The sequence below is a fragment of the Haemaphysalis longicornis genome, unplaced genomic scaffold, assembly GCF_048455015.1.
Source record: "Haemaphysalis longicornis isolate Haplotype H1 unplaced genomic scaffold, Haemaphysalis longicornis Haplotype H1 scaffold_2, whole genome shotgun sequence".
Classification (NCBI taxonomy): Eukaryota; Metazoa; Arthropoda; class Arachnida; order Ixodida; family Ixodidae; genus Haemaphysalis; species Haemaphysalis longicornis.
In genome coordinates this window covers 124,801,580-124,821,696 of record NW_027526295.1, presented here as the reverse complement: position 1 = coordinate 124,821,696, position 20,117 = coordinate 124,801,580, and the positions used below count along the sequence as shown (strand labels likewise).

Genomic DNA, 20,117 nt, shown 5'->3' with positions numbered 1-20,117 from the left:
AGAGAAATTCGATTTGAGCCCTGAGTTGCAGTTTCAATTAGGGAATAATCAAGGTTCAACTCATGGCTCAAATCGAATGACGGTCGGGGCGCATATCGGAAGTCACTCGAGGCACAACTTGGATGTCATTTCGAGTCCCCGTACTCCGCACCCTCGCCATCATCCACAGAGTGGAGATGCTGCCATTTTTTTCCCACCAGGTCTCCCAACAGCAAGCTATTGACATGGAGGTACACTCTGTGAAAAGCACTCCACACAGCCCAGTCTCAAAGCCCAAAGAAGACTCCACCTTTCCTCCACTTAACACTTAAACAGAGGTTGTACAAGAACGGTGCAAAGACCCCCACACAAAGCACCACTGCAGACTGAGTCTGTACAGCTCCTTTTTCTTCACCCCCGCAAAAATCATACAGAATGAAAGAATCATTGTTTAGTCGCCAATGTTCCAAGATTGTAACATATCGAACCGGATTTGTTTTTTTGTTTTTTTTTCCAATATAGCACCACATTGTTTTCGTTTTTGCTTTCGCATACACAAATTCTTGAGGGAAATATAGCAATTTTAATTGTTTTATTAACTCATTTAGAAGCTCTAGAAAAATATTTGCAAGAGAACACATTTTGCCTTCCTTCGCTGCCACGCATTTGTTGCATTATTTTACAGGAAAAAGAAATTTTGCGATACGCAAAGCAGAAATAAAATACAGTGGAATCTCGGTCATACGAATCTCAAGGGGCGGCAAAAATATTCGTATCACCCGAAAATTCGTATCATCAGAAAACGAGAAAAAATGGAAATGTGCTGCGCATGCGACAGGCGGCGGCAATATGGCGTCGGCTCTTGCCGCGAAGAGGTGCAGGTAGCTTCAGCAACCGCTTCTAACCTTTTGTTAAAACGGAGCTCAATGTGTAAATTAAATTGCTCATGCGGGAAAGGAGCTGACAGTATGGGAGAAGCACTATAAAATGTCATCTACGCCAAATATCCACCGCGGAGGTGGCCCAGCCAGCTGCTGCTAGCGCTCCGAAATTGCCGCAATCACAATGAGGCGCGCGTCTCCCTATTGGCGCAAGTCGTGAGGCTCCTCCCAATGCAGTTAGCGGTAACCGAGGCAGAGGCTGGCGCCTGGGTGCCGGGCTGAATCGTCAGCGCGGGCGTCAAAAGAACGCGCGCTCATCGCCGACGCGACGCGCGCACACGAACTCAAGCCTGAACCGCATGCCATTCGGGCGCGTCGGCGTTTGCGCGCGCGTTCTTTTGACGCCCGCGTCGACGATTTCGCCCCCACGCCAGATTTTACCTCGCTCGTAAAATGACGCGCGACGCGCGCGGCAGTGGGAGGAGCCTGCCGACTTGCGCCAACGGGGAGGCACGCTCTTCATGGCGGCAGTTTGAAAGTGCTCCGGACAGCCCGCTGGCTCCGCCGGAGATGTTTAGGCTTACCACGGTGGCGGATATTTAATAGGCGCTTTCCCTAGCCGCGCGGACGATGCTTTACAGTGTCCTTTTCGGACTCATCAGCTCCCTTACTTCATAAGCAACTTCGTTTGTTCTTTAAAGAGCGGTCAGAAGCGGTCGGTCGAGCCACCCGCCCTACTTCGCGGCCGTTGACGCCGCCATGTTGCCGCGGCTTACCGCGCCGCGCGCCGCATGCGGGTGGTATTCGCGGTGGCGTCAGCGCGCCTGTGGCGTGCGCGGCGCGTTTTCGTGAGCAGAAAACGCTCCATGCAGTTCACGCTTAATGATTTTGTGACTGCGTGCGACCAAGGCCACACGGCCGCACAAACACTCCCGCCTCCCGTCCACGCCGCAGTCATCTGCTCGCGGCTCGCGTGTTCGTATCACCCGCACCGGGTGATAAATGCGAACGGATCATCCGAATTTTTTTACATTGCGTACAATGCATTTTGGCCGGGGAATTTTGAAAATTCGTATCACAACGAAATTCGTATCAACCGAATTCGTATCACCGAGATTCCACTGTATCACCAAACAGTTCCAAATTGCACGACAGAAAAATTAAAAACTAATACATAAATACACTCTAACTTTCAGTTCCGAGAGTTTTATGGGAATGTTCCTTTTTTGGAACATTGGCGTTTCACAGTGGCGTGGACAGGCACCCGCAGTTTCTGTTTTCTTTTTTCTTCTTCTTTTTGGCTTGTTAGTAGCAACCTGTAGGTGGTGCTTGGCAGAAACTTGAACACTAGCTTTTTTTTTGGGGGGGGGAGTACAGTTGAACCCCTTTATAAGAGACATGTACTGGGGAGCAGCTTCTGTCTCTTATACGAGATGTCTCCTATAAGCAGGGAACTATGTTTTCACTTACTAATCGGACCCTAGTTCAATATGGGCACCGTAAAATAAGCTCAAAAGCATGCTAAAGCATGTTGCAAAAGATTCATTCTAATTTATGTTTGGCTTCCAGAATTTATGAAACAGTTCTGAATCTTTGTTTGCTTCATGACTGTATTTACACTGTTTTTAACAACCAATTCTACAAGCTTTTTTCCCTTTCACTGTTTGTGGAAGATGAATCGTAGATGTTGAGTTCACAAGAATGATGAATAGGCAGAGTGCACAGCCTCTTCCGCTGTGTGCTCAGGCTATTCATTACACTTGCAGGACTCAACATCTGTGATGCTTCTTGATTGGGAGCTCCGCGAGTGGGACAGCCCGCATGTGCGGTCATGCTCCAATGGATGGCAGTAAGTTTCAACCGCTTCTGTAAATTGCATTTCCATTGGCAGGGCTTCTCATCGTCATTTCATAGCTGACTGAATCACTTTGTGTTTGCTGAAATTTTAATAAATAGCGACTGCAGGCGTCTGTCGTCCACCTGTGCTTCCACAATGGAAGCAACTGCAATTAGCGACTGACGGCACTGCATCTGAAGTAAAAATGTCTGTTACAAGCGAGATTACTGATTAGAGCTCAAGGATGACTTGTCCTTCATAACCAACTGTCTTCTACATCCAATGTCCGTTATAAAAGAGGTCAATTTAATGAGAAAGATAGGGCAGCCAACCATGTGGCTGAATAGTGTCTCATACCCATTTGTCTCTTAGATCCATGTCTCTTATAACGAGGTTCAACTGTATCTCAAACCCACCTGGCACGTGGAAGGAGCATTTTGTGCCTTTAGAAACAACAGTGATAGCCCCCAATAGGTTTCACCAGCCGAAAATTTATATATTTTTTTTATGTTGCAAGCAAGACTTGGTTGAAAGCAGGTGAAATGATGGGCAAAGATATAGTCAAAAGATATAGTCATTTTACAATTAGATCTCCAACTGTTTCCATCAGTTTTGATCGTTCCATGAACGCCGCAGCATTAACGATTCAGTGGTGTCATATTGTGGCAACTACGCGTGCAAAACGGTCGTTCACGGTAAACCTGCTCCATTTGGCAATAAAACATAGACTGGCTACAACATACGAAAAACGAGCACCTTTATCCGATAGAAATATGTAGCGGGAGCAATAAGAAGGATGAGAAGACACCTCTCTGATTCAGGGCTGTTTGCAATACGGTATCTGTTCTGTCCGCCACTATACAGCACAAAGTCTACCCTGACAACTTTTTCACCTCGCACAGTCTCCTGACGACTGGCTGATAAGGGGATACATAGAACGGGGACTGTACGAAAGACGAGAATCGGTGGTTGTCTGCTGAACATTAAAGACGTCCGTAAGAAGGAAAGGGGGACTTTCTACTGCAAGTTAGAAAAGTGCCTTTCACCGCATGCAAGCTGAAATGGCAGCGGAAAAGAAATACAGTCGAGTCAACTTATAATGATACTGTGTATAACAATGTATCAGATATAACAATGAACAACTATGGCATCTTTGTATGCGTTGCACCGTAAATTAAACCGCTCATTACAATGCTCCAGTGCTGCGACATCAAATATAACGATTGAATCCGATTACAGCGCGTACCTTGAGTTTCTGCTGGCTCGGGCCACGATGCGCCTCATATCCTTTCCATTCCTCAGAAAACGACGTGACTGCACTGCTTACGAGGAGAGAGAAGGAGGGGAGCAGTTTTCCTAACAAACACCCCTCCCGGCGCCGCCACTTTGGCGTCGTCCCTACACCCGCTGACGAACTCGTGCCGCTCGCTCGCGCGTTTGCCTACGTTCGCCTCTTGTGTCACGTATGCACCGCTTTAAATTCGACTGGGTGCCTCTTCAAATGCCTCCATTTTTCCACAGAACGGACGTCAGGGCCAATTTTTTGTAAACTTCCGAGTGCCTCACTGAAGAGGTGGTTGTTGCGCGGATACGTGCTGTGGACAGCACTGACGGTGACACTCGGAACGCGGTTGAGCAGCCTACTCAGGCAGGGTCCTCGCAAAAGGCCCAACGCATGATACAGTCCCTCAGGGACTAAGCTTCTGCCAAGGGCCTTTTGCTCAACTAGGTGGAGCACCTATAGATGCTCTTAAAAAAAAATGCGCACCAGCTTTCCATGCAGCAAGCAAAGCCGACTGACTACGGCTTCTTTACAGCAAATAAGTAGCAGTACGACCTTGCGTGCATGCGAATAAAATGTTTTGATCTCTGTTTTGTCTTTATTTTGCCGGACCTTGCTTATAACAATTATCGGGTATATCGATGAAATTTCCTTAGCACTTAAATATTGCTACAAGTGACCTAGACTGTTGTGCAAGCGCTTACATTGCATAACGAATGCCCCCTGAATATGCGTTGATTTCCGGGGTAAAAAAAAGTGCTTTCATTATGAGAGTAACTATGGCATTAATGCAGGGTTATTCACAGGACCTCCAGACTGCCTGTAGATATTGCAGAAAAAGCCTCCTCTCGCAATTCCTGTACCAGGCCATGCCGTTCCGATGCACCAACTTTTCAGACAAGTACAGATGGAGCTGAATCAGTCACACCCACCAAAGCACTGGAGGTGCAGCCTAACTCAAGTTCGACGCTACAAAAAAAGTCCGACGACACCTAACCACTTTTTAATGGTTCGGAATAAGAAACCTTCAACGTCTAATCGAACACCACGATGCTTTGCTTCCACCTTGCATTCTCAAAGGGCTTCGTCATCTAGATGCTTCAGACAATTTGCTGCTCTGCAACCTACTTCTGCCTTACACTTTCAAATGGCTTTGATCAGTCTCCTACACATTGCACCACTGCTTGTCCCTGCTGCCTAATACTGACAGTGGGTTTTGCTACCTGTCTGTTTCCTCAGTTCGCTGTGTACTGCCACTCCCTTGCTACTTCTGTGGTGCACTGGTACGGACGACCATCTTTCACTACTGCCTAGCTAGTGCGCACTATGGAATGCCCCACGCCAAGGAACGCTTCAAGGGCACATCGTCCATAAACCACTTCGCAGTTACGAACGCCAGCACTCTTTTTTTTTTTTCTTGCGTAATTGAAGGGCCATTTATGCCTTCGTGCAAAAAGCGCACATGCACGTCACGAGGGACGAGACTACACGCACCTCTCCTCAAGTCCTCAATTGTGTGCTATGGAACGCTTTACACTATGGAACGCTTCAAACACACAAAGTCCAGGAGCCGTTTCGCTGTTACAGATGCCAAGGTTGGCTCTTTTGCATTCAGAACGGGCCATTCCGTGCTTTTCCATTAGAAGCACACATGCATCATCACCCAAGGTCAAAACCACACGCACCTCTCCTCGCGGTCAGAGGCCTCCCGCGCCGCGCCTGACGTGCTGGGCCTGTCGGAGCTGGCCCCGTCGGCCGGCTGCAGGGGCCAGAGCTTTTGCCGCTGCTCCTCCACGGGTGAGGGGCGGCCCGTGTCCGGCCGGCACGTCAGCCGCACCAGCTTGTCCAGAACGAGGCCCACGAAGTGGGGGCCCGCACCCAGACGACTGTCGCTCCCCTCCTCCGGCGCGGCTTTCTCGTCCGGCGGCCGGTATGAATCTGGCCGGCCGGACAGCTTGGCGTGCAGTTGCAGCAGCACCGACACCAGGCTCTCGTTCACCTCGGCCGCCCGACGGGGATGGTTCGACGGAGGGGGAAGCGCCTGTAGAGAACAGGTGTTGCAGATTACGACAGCTGTACGAGCACACAGGCCAACCCAAGCGTCCTACTAACTACTCCCTGTACAAATACATGTATACATTACAAGGTCTCTACCAGACTTCACCAAAATTTTTACAAGATGTGCCATTTCTTAGGGATGGTGCCTAACACCACATTATCTAGGAAGGGTAAAGAACAAAGCAGACAGCAAGACCAAAATAACAAAACTTGCAACGCTAAAAGGCATAGACGGCTGGTACTAAGCAGTATCGCATTTTACATCATTAAACAGTGCTTGAAGATAAGGACGACACAAAAAGGGTTAATACAACCGCGCTTATTGTCTTCTATTGTTGTCTTCAAGCACTGTGTAACGATGTACAAAAACCAATTAGCCCAACTGTCGATTCTGCTGTACCGTCTATATTTGTACCAGCAGATCCGGCAACAACGAACTTTCGGTTACAATGGACTGTTTCTGTTGGCTTGTTTGGTCCCCAACGCATTTTAAATGGAATCCATACTGCTCATAATGGATGCGGCTAAAGCAGACTGTCACCCACAACAAACGAAATGTTGAGGAAAAAAATTGTTTCGACTGATTGTTGATAGTGGACTTCCACGGGACGAACAAAAAGTAGGCCTTTTCAATTTTTATTTTAGCAACGAAACTGCCATGTCTGCCCACACTGTCAGCATGGAATGGGTCACTGGCACAGCTGAGCCAAGCCAGTGCCGGAGGCCATTTTCTTTTGAGTTCGACCAGCAGCAGGGTAGCAGATTTCAAAGGCGGATAAACTAAGCGTAACTAATAACGCCAAACAAAGCAAAAAACCAGCAGACATTGCCAGAAGAACTGGCCTGTCTAAGCAGGCGGTCAACTCGACCATCAAAAACAAGGATGCAGCTGAAAAACGTGACTCTGGTGAGATTGAAGAACAGTGCTTTAAAAACAATAAGCGGTGCACCCGGAGATCAAGTCTGCCCTCATCATGCAGTCTGTTACGTAATATAGTAAAAGCTTGTTAAATTTGAACTCCAAGGGGATGCTACCTCTTTTTGAATGAATGAAAGTTAAAACTAATTAAAGTGAAGTAGTACAAAAGACATACAATGCGACTGTGAAGCAGTAGAGCATGTCAGCAACTGAATGCAGCAGGGGTGGAACAGGGTCCATGGGTTTGGGAGCAGTCCTGGGAGCAGGCAAAAGTGCCTTTTGTAGCAGGCTCGGAGCAGCCAGAGAGACATTTTTGGAGCAGGTTTGGAGCAGCCAGAATTGCCATTTGGAGGAGATGTAACACCATTTCACAGCATTTTGGTGCCTCCCTAATCTCCCTACATGCCACTGTGAAAGTCCTCTGCCGAGTATACCTGTTATCCGGCTGCTATCTCAGGCGATCTACCATGCACTAAAACCTACTCTGAACTAGGAACGCAGTTCTTGTACTATATCTAGAGGTTTACAATATGCAGTCATCTACTGTCGGCCCCAGTGAGTGCGTTGCATTACTATACCGTTCAAAGGCCAAACCTCACGCGGATAGTCGAAAGAGATCACATAAGAGGCCTTGCTTCGTGTCCGATAAAAGGCAGTGTTTATGTGAACTCATGGCGGCATGCTGTAAAACAAGGTGTTTGCTTGCATTTTTTTCTATCGAACAGCGGTTTTAGAGCGTGAGAAGCTGAACACAGCTTTGTCCTTGCCCGTCACGGGGTTGACTAGAGTCGACGAGCTTACGGTGTGTAGACTACGAAACTAGAGTGCGTGAGCAGGCACAATCAATGTGGGACAATCCTCCACTAGGTAACGCTAACCCCAAACTTGAATTAAAATTGAAGTTTATTTGTTCATTTCTGAATACAGAATAATGGAGAGAAGGCAAAAGGCTACAAACCTTCCCCTCCGTTTCACAAAGAGTTCATTTCAAGTTTCAAATTTATCTCCGCTTAAAGTCCACCGGCAAAAATGAGTAATTACCTCAAAACAAAAGTGCACCGAATTAACAAGTGAGGGAAAAGCGTCCAAGACCCTGTTAGTTCAATACATGCAGAAACGGAAAGTTGCAGGCAGCAAAGCTAGGATCGCCCAAAAATGGGCAACTAAATTGATGTTCACCTCCAATAAACTACAGTCTAACCTCGATATAACGAACCTCGATATAACGAAGTTCGCGATGCAACGAACTTTTTATGTTTCAGTTTCTTGTTGCTATTAAGGTGCATGTGTTTTTACCCTCGATTTAACGAAGTAGTTTTAAGGCACAGTTTCGATGCAACGAAGTTTCTGCGAGCACAGAAATCAAATTTCGGCAGATCCCACTACATCATTTGTAAATAACGCTCGAAATAATTCACACCCATCTCATTGCGACCGGTCCCGTGCAAGTGCGGACACATGATGCACGACTGGCCTCCCCACTGCTTCCAATCCTATTTGGTTTCGCAGGTGCCATGTTTGGCATTGCTTCACTACCGACGAGTGTTACACGAGATTCCAAAAGCTGCAGTGAGACTTCGTTACCTTTTAATAAACAACGGGGGAAAAATTTGTAGTTCAGCATAGTTCCTTGAAGTACAGTTGATAAGTTGAGCTTTTAACGATTGCACCAGTAACGATCAGCCTTTCAACAAGAGCTCGCAGAAACTTACCAGATATTTCGACCAGGTTGCTCCTGGAACACAGCTTTTTTTTTATTTCGAGAATTAACAACTGCAAGGCTTCTCTTACACCGCGACAGCACTTGGCAGGGTAAGCGTCGGCACTACTTCAGGCGTAACTTTTGGTAAAGTGTCAGACATCACGCAATAATAATAAGCACTGCACTTGTACTACAGAGCTAGAGCAGCGCATTAAGCGACCCAGCGGTAATCAGGTAGTCGACGGCCTGTACCGATTTACCGCCCGAGCGCGCACACTCGGGCGGTAAATCGGTACCGGACAAAGCTTCAGCGCTGACAAACTGAGTTCCACCATTTTGTGGGCACCCCCGCGTCCCGTTCCCATCAGTCCGCAATAGCACGTGACCGGTCCCAGTGTTGCTTGACGCATTAGAGGACTGCCGCTGAGTTTCACCGAGTTTCGTTTTCGTATTTGGTGAATCAGAATGCGCCCGCCCCGGGGTAGTCACTCTAGCATGGTGCGCGTTTCGCGGCATCTTTTACCTCGAACCATCAGTCAAGATTTCCAAATAACTTCACTATACAACACTCGCTGGTCGGTTTGTTATAGTTTCGTCTAAAATAATTTTTTAAAATCAATATCTTCATGAGGACATCATTTGTGTCAGTGAAAGGCAAAAATCTCGATGCAACGAAGTTCGCGATCAAACGAAGTTTTTTCCGGAAAGTACTGCTTCGTTATATCGAGGTTCGACTGTACAACTTTTCATGTAGATATTATATTACCTGTTTGCGATGAGGCAAAAAAACATTTTACTTTTGGTCATTTGCCACTGATTGCGGCACAGCGGCTCACACCAGCAAACACAACTGTGCAAATGCAACACAGAAACTCAAACAGCCGGCGCGTAGTGCTGTGGCCTTACGGCTAACCCACAGCCAAGTTCCATAGCCGCTCATAGCCTTGATGGAACCGAAAATACGATGTTCCAGCCAGGTTTTCGGGCACTGGGCTTTATGGCGGTTGTATCTTGCGGCTCAATTCACGTACTGCGGTGTAGGAGGGCGCTAATAAACAAGTTTGGCACAACAGGGGCGGTTCAGTGCAGGATGGTGCAGGTAACAAGTTAGGCGCTCAATGGTGCAAATGGTGCAGCTGTTCCACCCCTGTTCCACCCCTAGAACGCTGCATGTGCAGAGATGCTGCAGGCATGCAGAAAGAATAAATTGTCTGCAGCACTACACGAAGTAGTAGTGGTCGCAGTTCCCACTTTATACTCATACTCTTCACCCCCCCACCCTCGCTGTTCGGATGCTTCAAATACAGCAGACTTTTTTTTTTTTTTTTTTCCGGATACAAGGGTGAGACAGCCCAAACAGATTTGGGAGCAGTTTTTGGAGCAGCAAAATTTCGATTTTGGAGCAGAAGAATCTTGATTTGGAGCAGTTAGGGACATTTAATACATCGTCTTGTGAGCTTAAAAAATCATTATTTCAGCAATTTCAGGGTCAAGTGCACATTTCAATCAGTTTTGAATACACAGAACACTCAAACTGCCTTACCTGAATGAGTTTTTAAGAGTATCACAACGTACTAACTGCACTACCTTTTTCCTAACTGGTGATATTGTGTTGCGCCTGCACGCAACACTGACAACAAAACTGCCGCTAACATTAGAGAGTTTTAGCAGTCCGTCTGTTCTGTTTGCTACCGGGTTGACGGGACCGGTCTGCGCCTGCGCGCGCGGAAGGGCAAGGAGGCGCGGACAAGGCGAAGGCAGGTCCGCGGAACTAATCCCCCAACGGCTACGAATGACCAAGTGCCCAGACGAGTCCCGGTGAGCACGGTAACTACGTACACGACGGAACAGACGGACTGCTAAAACTCTTATCAAATTTAAGGGCTCCGCAATTGTGGCGTTTTTTTGCTGTTTTAATGCTAAAGTTATTATTTTTGTAATCCCAGGCTGCGTTGTACAAACGACTGTAGTCACGGCAACAGTTGAGCAGCTTCGAGCTAACGATCGCATAGCCCAACCAGCCTACCCGTTTCAGTCCCCGGGGCGCAGGTTAACCCTATGGTCACTTGAGTAGCGTTATGGTTTAGCCACCTAGATTTTGGCATAAAATTTCACTTTGCATACATCAAGTGTTATAGTCGCGTGCTCTTGCAACCGTGTAGTCCTGCAGCTATTGGGCGCTGCCGGAACAGATCGCGGCGCCGCAGCAAAGCCCGCAACTTTCGTGTCGACCGTTCCATCCCCGAGGCTCACGATCGCGCTTCGAAGCAAAGCAACACCTCAGCATTTTACAACAGCACAACCAGCCAAAAAATTCACTTCACGAACCCGATTATAGACGCGCGCACCGCGTTTCGCACTCAAGGACAAACCACGCCGAAGTCGTAGGCCTCACATTTCAATGAACTTTTTTGCGAGCCGCGCAACTTCCCGTAATCTGGCACCAACCTCAAACCATATCCCCGCGTTAACGTCACTGTTCAGAGCCACAACAGATAGAATGAATAGACTGGAACCCAGCTGATAGCGTAAAATAAACCAGGGAAAATATCGGCGACACGCACTGTGCGCGTTGGTAGCAGCCAGATCAGGCGGCGGCCATGTTTGTTGCCACAGCGATGCGTAATCAAGAAGGCCGTTTCAGCGAACCCCGACGGAAAGCGAATCGAGTTTTTAGAAGCTATCGCTTGCTTCGTTTCAGTCTTTCTATTTGTGACATTTCTGTGTTTGCGATTGACCGATGATAAAAGCGGTGACCAGGATGCGGGAGGCTTTCGTCCCCGCCGAAACTGACATGAGCATCAAAATCCGTGCCGTTGAGGCTCTTCTGGAGCAGTTTGGCGCAATTTTCGCCATTTTCGTGCTTTTGGAGCAGCTTGGCGCAGGAACATGGAATTGTATCAGAAAGGCGCAATATGCGCAGCTGTCTCACCCCTGCGGATAAGAAGGGTAGTTGTAACAAACAGACTGTATCTCTTTTTTATTGGCATAAGGCCAGCGATGGGCAAAGAGCACCAGAAGCCACTGTTCGTCATTCTAAAATGTTTATCACAACTTTTTCATTGTAGCAGAAATTTAATTTAAATAGCATTCGTTGCACCGGGGGTTCACAGAAAAACAAAAAACAGTGCACCACTAAAAATGGTAACAATTTCCTGAAACAGCCACCCTGCGGCACACACGAGCAGTGGAATGTCTAAGCTAACTTGTGCATACAGTCGAGTCCACTTATAACGATACCGTTCATAACAATACATCGGATATAACGATGAACAACTATGGCACCGTCCACTTTTGTATGGTTTCAATGGTAAAGCAAACCGCTTATTACAATGCTCCAGTGCCGCAACATCGGATATAACGATTAAATTCGGCTACAGCGCGCACCAAAAATGTAAACTACCGCCAGCTCCCATGTGCCTTGAGCTCTGATGCGCCGCGCTTCCTTTCCACCCCTCAGAAAACGAGTCGATTGCGCTGCTTACGAAGAAGCGAGAAGCAGAGGGGAGCAGTTTTCCTTCCACATTTCCCTTGGCAGCCATGGGGACGACGCCAAGGCGCCAGTGCCTTGGCATCGTCCCCATGGCTGCTCACAAGCCTTGCACCGCTCGCTCGTACGCTCGCTTGTTGTGTTACGTGTGCAGCGCTTGAATTTGACTGAGTGCCTCTTCAACTACCTCCATTTTTCCGTGGAAAACATGTCAGGGCCAATGTTTCGGAAACGTCCGAGTGCCTCACTGAAGAGGCGATTGCTGTGTGGATACGTGCTGCTGGCAGCGGTGACAATGATGACCATGACGATGCAGTTACGCAGCCTACTCCGGTAGTGTCTTTGCAGGAGGCCCAATGGGTGATACAGTCCTTCCGGGACTTCGTTTCCGCCAAAGGCCTTTCGCTCAGCTAGGTGAAGCACTTAAAGATGCTCTTGAAAAAAATGCGTGCCAGCTTAGCATGCCGCAAACAAGGCTGACCGACTATGGCTTCTTTTCAGCAAAGGGGTACCGTATGTATTCGAATATAGGTCGACCTTTTTTTTCCGAAAATGTGCTTAAAAATTGAGGGTCGACCTATAATCGTGACCGAAGAACCTCGACCTATCGTCGTGATCAAAAATGGCGAGCGCACCGAGCAATCCGTTTCTCCGTCACGCCCGGCGCTCCTCAATTTGAGGCGGCAGCGCGGAGCATCTAGAACAAAGACAGGCAAGAAAATAATGGAAAAAATAACAAAACAATCAGCGTAAGAAAACCACCCACAGTCACTGCCGGCTATCGCGCATTACCTGCGGCCGAACCGGACACGAGCGAGCTGACGTACTGGCTAGAGAGCCAGATTGGCTTGGCTTGGTGTCTTCGGAGCCGCGGTAGCGGCTAGCGCGAGGTGGGGGTAAAGGAGTAGTCTAAGAACGTTGGGTAAAGGTGACTTTCGCCACCTAGCGTAGCCACCTCGTGAATGGAACGGCGTTGCCTGCTTCGCTCGCTGTCTCCGCTGTCTCTACTATCTCCCGTTCTCCGTTTCATGCGCTTTCTTTGTGTTTGCTTCGTTGTGATTTGCGCATACAACGTGTTTCTCGTGCGCATTTCGCGATGTCACGTCGGACTTTAAGCGGCGGGTGATCCTGTTTGCTGAGAACTTGAACAACTGCGCCGCTCAGCGAGAGTTAGTCGTTAATGAAAAGCTGATCAGGGGATGGCGGAAACAGCGGGACGAGCTTTTTGCTTGTAGGGGACTGCGTCGTGCGTTTTGTGGCCCTACAATTGGGAGGCACGATGCTCTCGAGAAAAAACTCCGGCTGCACATGGAAAAGGAGCGTGCGAAAGGACACTGAGTGTCCTGCGAAGGACCAAAACTACACAGTTAGCGCAGCGAGGCGGGATTGGCCGTTCAGCCTTCAAAGCCAGTCGGGGGCGGGGGTGGGTAATGAACTGCGGCGCATGCGGCGCAAGTTCCGACGACGACGCAGTGTGTGGCTCCGACCAGTGAAGTGACCGCGTTGTAAATAAATGGGAGTTTTAAAAGTTTCCTCAAGTTTTTTTCTTAAAAGTATGGGTCGACCTATAATCGAATATATTATTTTTTTTTCGGCGACTTCAATTTTTAGGGGGTCGATCTATATTCGTGCTCGACCTATTTTCGAATAAATACGGTAGTAGTACGACCATGCTAGCATGCAAATAAAATATTTTGAGCTGTTTCGTCTTTTATTTCGCAACCCGCTTATAATAATTATAGGTTGTAACGATGGAATTTTCCTGGCACTTGGACATTGTTATACAGTTAAACCTCGTTGTAACGAAGTCGGTAAAATTCGTAATTTACTTCGTTACATTGAAATTTCGCTACATTGAAATTCGCGGTTATAATGAAGTGTTCATCCCGTGAAGCGTTTCCTGAAAAAGAAAATGTGGCGCGCATACACGGCCGGCGCACTGTTTCTGTTTCTATCGGTGCTTAATTGCCTACGCGGGCATCAGCGTGATCCGCATGGAGCGTTTTCAACCCGAAAAAACGCGCCCCGCAGAACACAGGCGCGCTGACGCAGCCACGGAGACCACCCGCGCGATGCGGGAAGCTCCAGCGACCGATTCTAACCGCTCGCTGAAACGCAACTCGAGGGGCAAACGAGAGGGGTAGGCGAGAAAAAAGGCGGATAACGTGGGCGAAATTTTCACTGTAAAACGTCATACGCACCGCTTACGAGAGCGCCCATCAAATATCCTTCGCGGCGGCCTTATCGTCTAGCCAGCCAGCATCCCCGAGCGCTTCGAAGCTCCCGCCATAGGGTACGCGCCTCCCCATTGGCGAAACTGGTCAGGCTCCTCCCACTGCTGCGCGCAGCGCGAGTCACTTCCTGCCGCCGGCACGCAATCGCGGACGCCGGTGTGAAAAAAAAAAAAAAAGACGCGCGTGCAAGGCTCATAAAGATTCACAAATGTTTGCTGGGACGACGAAACCCAACAAGCATGAGCGAACTCGAACAAAGTGCAAAGCGGCGGCTTGCGGCGGCGGCGGCAACGCCAGTGGCGGTTAGGCTTACCACCGCGGAAGATATTTGATGGGCGCTTTCGTAAGCGGCGCGTGTCACGTTTTACAATGAAAATTTCGCCGACATTATCCGCTTTTTTTCTCGCACGCCCCTCTCATATGCGTTTCAGCGAGAGGTTAGAAGCGGTCGCTGGGGCTACCCGCATCGCGCGGGTGGTCTCCGCGGCTGCGTCAGCGCGCCTGTGGCTTGCGGGGCGCGTTTTGCATTTTTGCAGGGAGAAAACGCTGCGTGCGGTTCACGCTGATGCCGATTAAGCCGTAGACGATTAAGCTCCGACAGAAACAGTGCGCCAGCCGTGTATGCACGCCACGCAGTTTGTAGGCAAGGGACTTAATCAAAGACTCCGTGGCTGGCTGCATCCGCGGCATTGGGCGACCCGTGTCGCCGTTCGCGTTTTATTGGGACCCCATTTCGGCGCTTGCGTCTCCCAAAATCTACTTATACAACTTAAATATCGTGCCTCGTTCTCCATGAAACTTCGTTACATTGAAATTCCAGCAAACGGGACTTCGTTACACAGAGGGTGAAAATACATGGTGTGCATACACCTGAAGTTACAAAAAATACCGTGGTTCGTTACATCGAGGGTTTCGTTACATTGAAGTTCGTTACATCGAGGTTTAACTGTACGTGGACTACACCGTAGTTCCTAGCGCAAAAAGAGACGAGAGCACGGAAGAAGAATGTGGACAACACAGGGTTCTCGTCTTTGTTGTAGTCTTATTTGCATTACCAAGTATACGTAGAGAAATATGTATAGAGTAGAAAACTCTTGTTGTACGGAAGCCGAAGCATATTTTTTTTACCCTTTTTAAATAACCTGTTGGTCGGCAATCCCATGTTTTTAACTATGAGTCTTCTACCCAACCATACTACGTTTCGTCAAACCTAAGATTTGGCAATACAGTTAAACCTCGTTATAACGAAGCGGGATATAACGAACTAATGGATATAACGAAGCAATCATAGTTCCCCTTGAAATTCCCATAGATACCCATGTATTAAAAACCTCGTTTTAACGAAGCTAAAATTTCCTCGCAATGGGTATAACGAACCTTTTTTTTTTTCACAACGAATGTCTACGGACTATTTCGCTACCTGCCAGGTCAATTTCTTATAGCGCGTGACCGGTTACGTCGCATCACTGATGCGGTGATTCAAAACTCGCGCCCGCAGGGCCGCCAACTACAGCGCGCTGCAAGCGCCTGGCAACACGCGCGAGGGTGCGCCTCTCCCGGCACCCCCGGCACGGAGGAAATCCCTTTCTCGTGGCCTCGCCCGCACCCCACTCTTCTCCTCTTCTGCTGCGCGGCTTTGTGGCTTTGTTGCTGCTTTTCTGCGTGCACGTCGACCGTCGAGTTGCCGCTCAGCTATTCTTTCTGTTTGGTCGTTCGAGCTCCCGCCGCCAGAAAAGAGATGGACGACGCAAAAAGAAAGCGCAAGACGATATCGATAGAACAGAAGGCGGCTATGCTGAAAGCCGTAGAGTCCGGCGTAAAGAAAAAAAAAGTAGCCGAAGATTTCGGCATAGCGTTGAGCACGCTATCGACGATTTTAAGTAGCAAAGCAGCTGTCGCCGGTGCTGTCGCACGTGGCGTAAAAGGCGACAGGAAGAAGCTGCGCGCCCCCGCCTTCGAAGCCGTTGAGAAGGCGGTCTTCAAGTGGTTTTTGGACGCAAGAGCAAGCGGCATTCCAGTGAGTGGGGCACTGTTGCAGCGGAAAGGGAGGGACTTTGCGTGCATCATGGGGCACGACGACTTTGTGGCGAGTGCGGGCTGGCTGCAGCGCTTTAAGGAGCGCCACAACATCGTCGGCAGGGCCGTCTGCGGGGAAGCGATGTCCGTCGACCGCGAAGCTGCACTGCTGTGGGTGGAAACGAACGTTGGGCAGTTGCTGGAGAAGTACAGTCCCAAGGACTTGTTCAACGCGGACGAGACCGCCCTGTTTTATCAGATGCTGCCGCAAAAAACCTTGGCCCTCAAAGGGGAACGCTGCCAGGGCGGCAAACAGAGCAAGGTCCGCGTGACCGTGTTGCTCTGTGCGAACATGGATGGGACTGAAAAGGTGCCGGCCCTCGTCGTCGGCAAAAGTGCATCACCGCGATGCTTTAAAGGTAAGCGGAAGCTACAAGTGAGTTATGTGTCCAACCGCAAGGCTTGGATGACACGAGACGTTTTCGCGCAATGGCTGCGGGAGTGGGACGAAAGGCTGGGCAGACAGAAGCGAAAGATCTGCCTTGTCCTGGACAACTGCTCGGCGCACCACACTGCCGTTGTGCTAAAAAACATCGAGCTGTGCTTCTTGCCGCCAAACTGCACTGCGGTTGTGCAACCCCTTGACCAAGGGGTTATCATGACCTTCAAATCCGGCTACCACAAGCGTGTCATTGACCGCATTCTGTTCAATATGAGCACGAAGCGCGAGACCCAGATAGACCTGTACATGGCGATCGAGATGCTGCAGGCTGCTTGGATGTCTGTACCGGCAAGCACGATCGCCAACTGCTTCCGGCATGCCTCTTTTGGCGTCAGCAGCGGCGAGAACAACGAGGATCTCGGTGCTGCCGCCATTGAGGGGGCTGCGGGGGACGAAGCCCTAGCGTCATGGGACGCTCTCCTTGACGCCGGCGTTGTGCCCGACTGCGACACATTCTGCACCTACGTCAGTGCCGATGCTGACGCGGTGACGACCGAGGAACTTACGGAGGCCGAAATTGTGCGCTCAGTGACGGGGGCGCCTAACGACGACAGCGACGAATGTGTCGACGACGGCCCGGAGTGCAGTGGTGGCGAACCCGACGTACCGACGTCCACACAAGCCCTGGATGCGGCAGACCTGCTGCGCCGCTTCTTTGGCGCCCACGATGACGGCGAGGACGGACTCGAGATCGCGGCTGCAGCTGAGAAGGCCATCATTCGCTTAAAGAAGACGCGGCAGAAGTCCATCACGGACTTTTTCACTGCTAAATGAGCCGCCAGCTCGCGTCCTGTCAATCGAGCGTCGATGGGCCGTTTGGCGTAAATAAAGTAGCGATTCCTTGCTCTTCATTTTTTCGCTTGATTTTCTCCGCGCGACGGCCGTTTTTTTTTCGCGTGGCGCGCTGTTGTGAGTTTCGGGGGTGAGTACATCCTCTCTTGTTTGAAAATTGTCGGTACAAATGGACATTGGCTATAACGAACTATTGGTTATAACGAAGTCATTACGACCCCCCGTTCAACTTCGTTATAACGAGGTTTTACTGTATGCGCAAGTTATCCCCATGCCCACTGTGGTGGCTGAGTGGCTTTTTTTTAAGATAATTTTTTTAAGATAAGATAAATTTTTTTTAGGCTGCTTTTAAGATAGGGGCGAAAAGATAAACGCCCGAATATCGAGATTTTGGTGCATGTTGAAGATCCCCAGGTGGCCAAAATTAACCTAAAGCCCTCCACTACGGCACGTCTCATAGTCTAGCTTCGGCGCCTTTTAACCCCGCAATCGACATCAAATCGACAAGTTACCCCGGTACCAACTAGACCAACCTTCCGCTGTAACGGATGTCTCGTCCCATCTCACCTTGAGGGTGGTGCTGGGTGCCAGACTGGCGCACGGGGCCGTCGGTGGCAGCTGTGGGTGGCTGCTGCGTCCAAGGCCCCCCAGCCTGCACCGGGGCAGCCCTCGGGCGCGTAGCTGTTGACTCAGTGGGACGAGCCCCCGCCCGAGCAGAACCAGGGGCCCACTGGGGGCGCCTTCGGCCACACTCGAGCTGCTCCCGTCTGAGGAAGGCGGGGATGGGTGCCTCGGCCGTGCCGGCACCAGGGCACTACTGCGGCCGCCTGACGTGCCCTCCTGAGACGACGTCCCCGGAACCCCCTCCACGTCCGTCCTCGAGGTGGTGGTGGAGGGAACGAGGCTCGTCGCAGACGGAGCAACGGTTCCGGCCATGGCGGAGGGGCCTGCAACAAGACGGCCACGCCGGTTCATTACAAACAAGTTGCCCTGTAGAAAGCGGGAAATGCCCTCATAAAAACACGCTCGATATATTCTTTCGAACAAGATATAAGCTCTTAAATTTTGTTTCTTTTTGCCCAAAACAAACTCCACTGACACTTGGTGCTAAGATCAAAATAACAGAAAGAGGCCGGACAAGGCGGCCGGTTTTTGCATTTGCACTCGCTGCTTAATTACCATATAAAGCGGAATATAGGTTGAGATTTTTACTGAACAATTTGCCGGACAGGTATATCCCTCGACCTATATAGCAGTCACTGGCATAATTCTAGTCGTTTTTTGGCAACCGGGCAGCCCATCAAGCCCATCTAAACCCCAAAGGCACCATCGCCACCACCATCAATCGGACGCACCGCCATCTTTGTTTAATTGCTTTTTTTGCTATCAGTGAATGTGTGCGTACTATTTTCTTCTTTCCCCAAAATAAGTTTAGGCCCTTGGTGCCAGTTCACAGCAGCATTTAAACAAAAATTTGAAAGTTTTCCACGACGTGTCTGCCTTGTGCCAGTTCGGTGCCACCAAAAGAAGTGTGCGTTACTGACGTTAGTTGAAGGGGCAGCTCTCGGTATGCATTGCTCGGAAGACCTTGTTTCATGAGCGCTGCTCTGTGCACCTGTGCTTCTGTACAAAGTGGCGACTTTTGTCCGTGAGCGTCGTGCGACGTCTCTACGAATGGATACTCCAAGATGCTTGCTGGCTGCCTGCACAGACTGGCTCTCAGTATGGCCTGTACACGAGTGTCCCATTCTTTGCGCTCGCTTCACGATGACAGGGTCGTGTGAGTGTTCAAGTGCTGTACAAGCAATTCCCTGGGCTGAATCGAGGACGATTTGCTGTGTGGGCAACAGCCAGCGAGGAGCAGTCGTTCGACGACATTTTGGACAGCCCTAACGAGTAATCTGAGACGAAACAAGTTATAGCCTCAAGAAAACGATGTTGTGTACCGAATTTTCTTTTTAGCATTTTTCGGCTACAAGGTGAGGAGGTCGACGTATATATTCCACATTATACGGTAAGTTCTCACAAATAAAGGAAGCGCGTTTCTACGCTCTAGCATGACTTGCGCCAACCTTACAAGCTCGCATCGCACACATGATGACAGCTGGCAAACTGCCTCAGAATGCACAAAGCGCGGCAGTAAAGTTTTTCTTTCTTTTTAGTAATTTATGATTAAGTGCATGAAAATTACACCACGAGAGGTAATTTTTCGCAAATTATGCGAAGATGCAACTTACACCGCAGATATGTTAGTTTAAATACGTACTTCACAAACATGCCATGCCAGATCATGCACTAAGGCGGTATTTACTCACACCCCAATCATATGACACCCCGGTCATACGATGTTTTTACGTGCTCGAGAAAGTCGTATATTCGGGGTTCCACTCTATTAATAAAGATAGAAGCAACAGCATGGTTTCTT

At 49.4% G+C, this 20,117-nt stretch overlaps 1 protein-coding gene across 4 annotated transcripts in view; it reads right to left on the bottom strand.

Moving 5' to 3' along the window:
• Nucleotides 1–20,117, bottom strand: part of Ubr3 (Ubr3 ubiquitin ligase) — a 167,232-nt gene that overhangs the window by 43,126 nt on the left and 103,989 nt on the right. For all 4 annotated transcript variants that reach the window (XM_077698229.1, XM_077698228.1, XM_077698227.1 and 1 more), the window contains 2 exons: nucleotides 18,260–18,639; nucleotides 5,665–6,020 (listed from right to left, as the gene is read on the bottom strand). In XM_077698229.1, coding sequence (XP_077554355.1) covers nucleotides 5,665–6,020; nucleotides 18,260–18,639 — 736 coding nt within the window. The remainder of the gene's footprint in view (nucleotides 1–5,664; nucleotides 6,021–18,259; nucleotides 18,640–20,117) is intronic.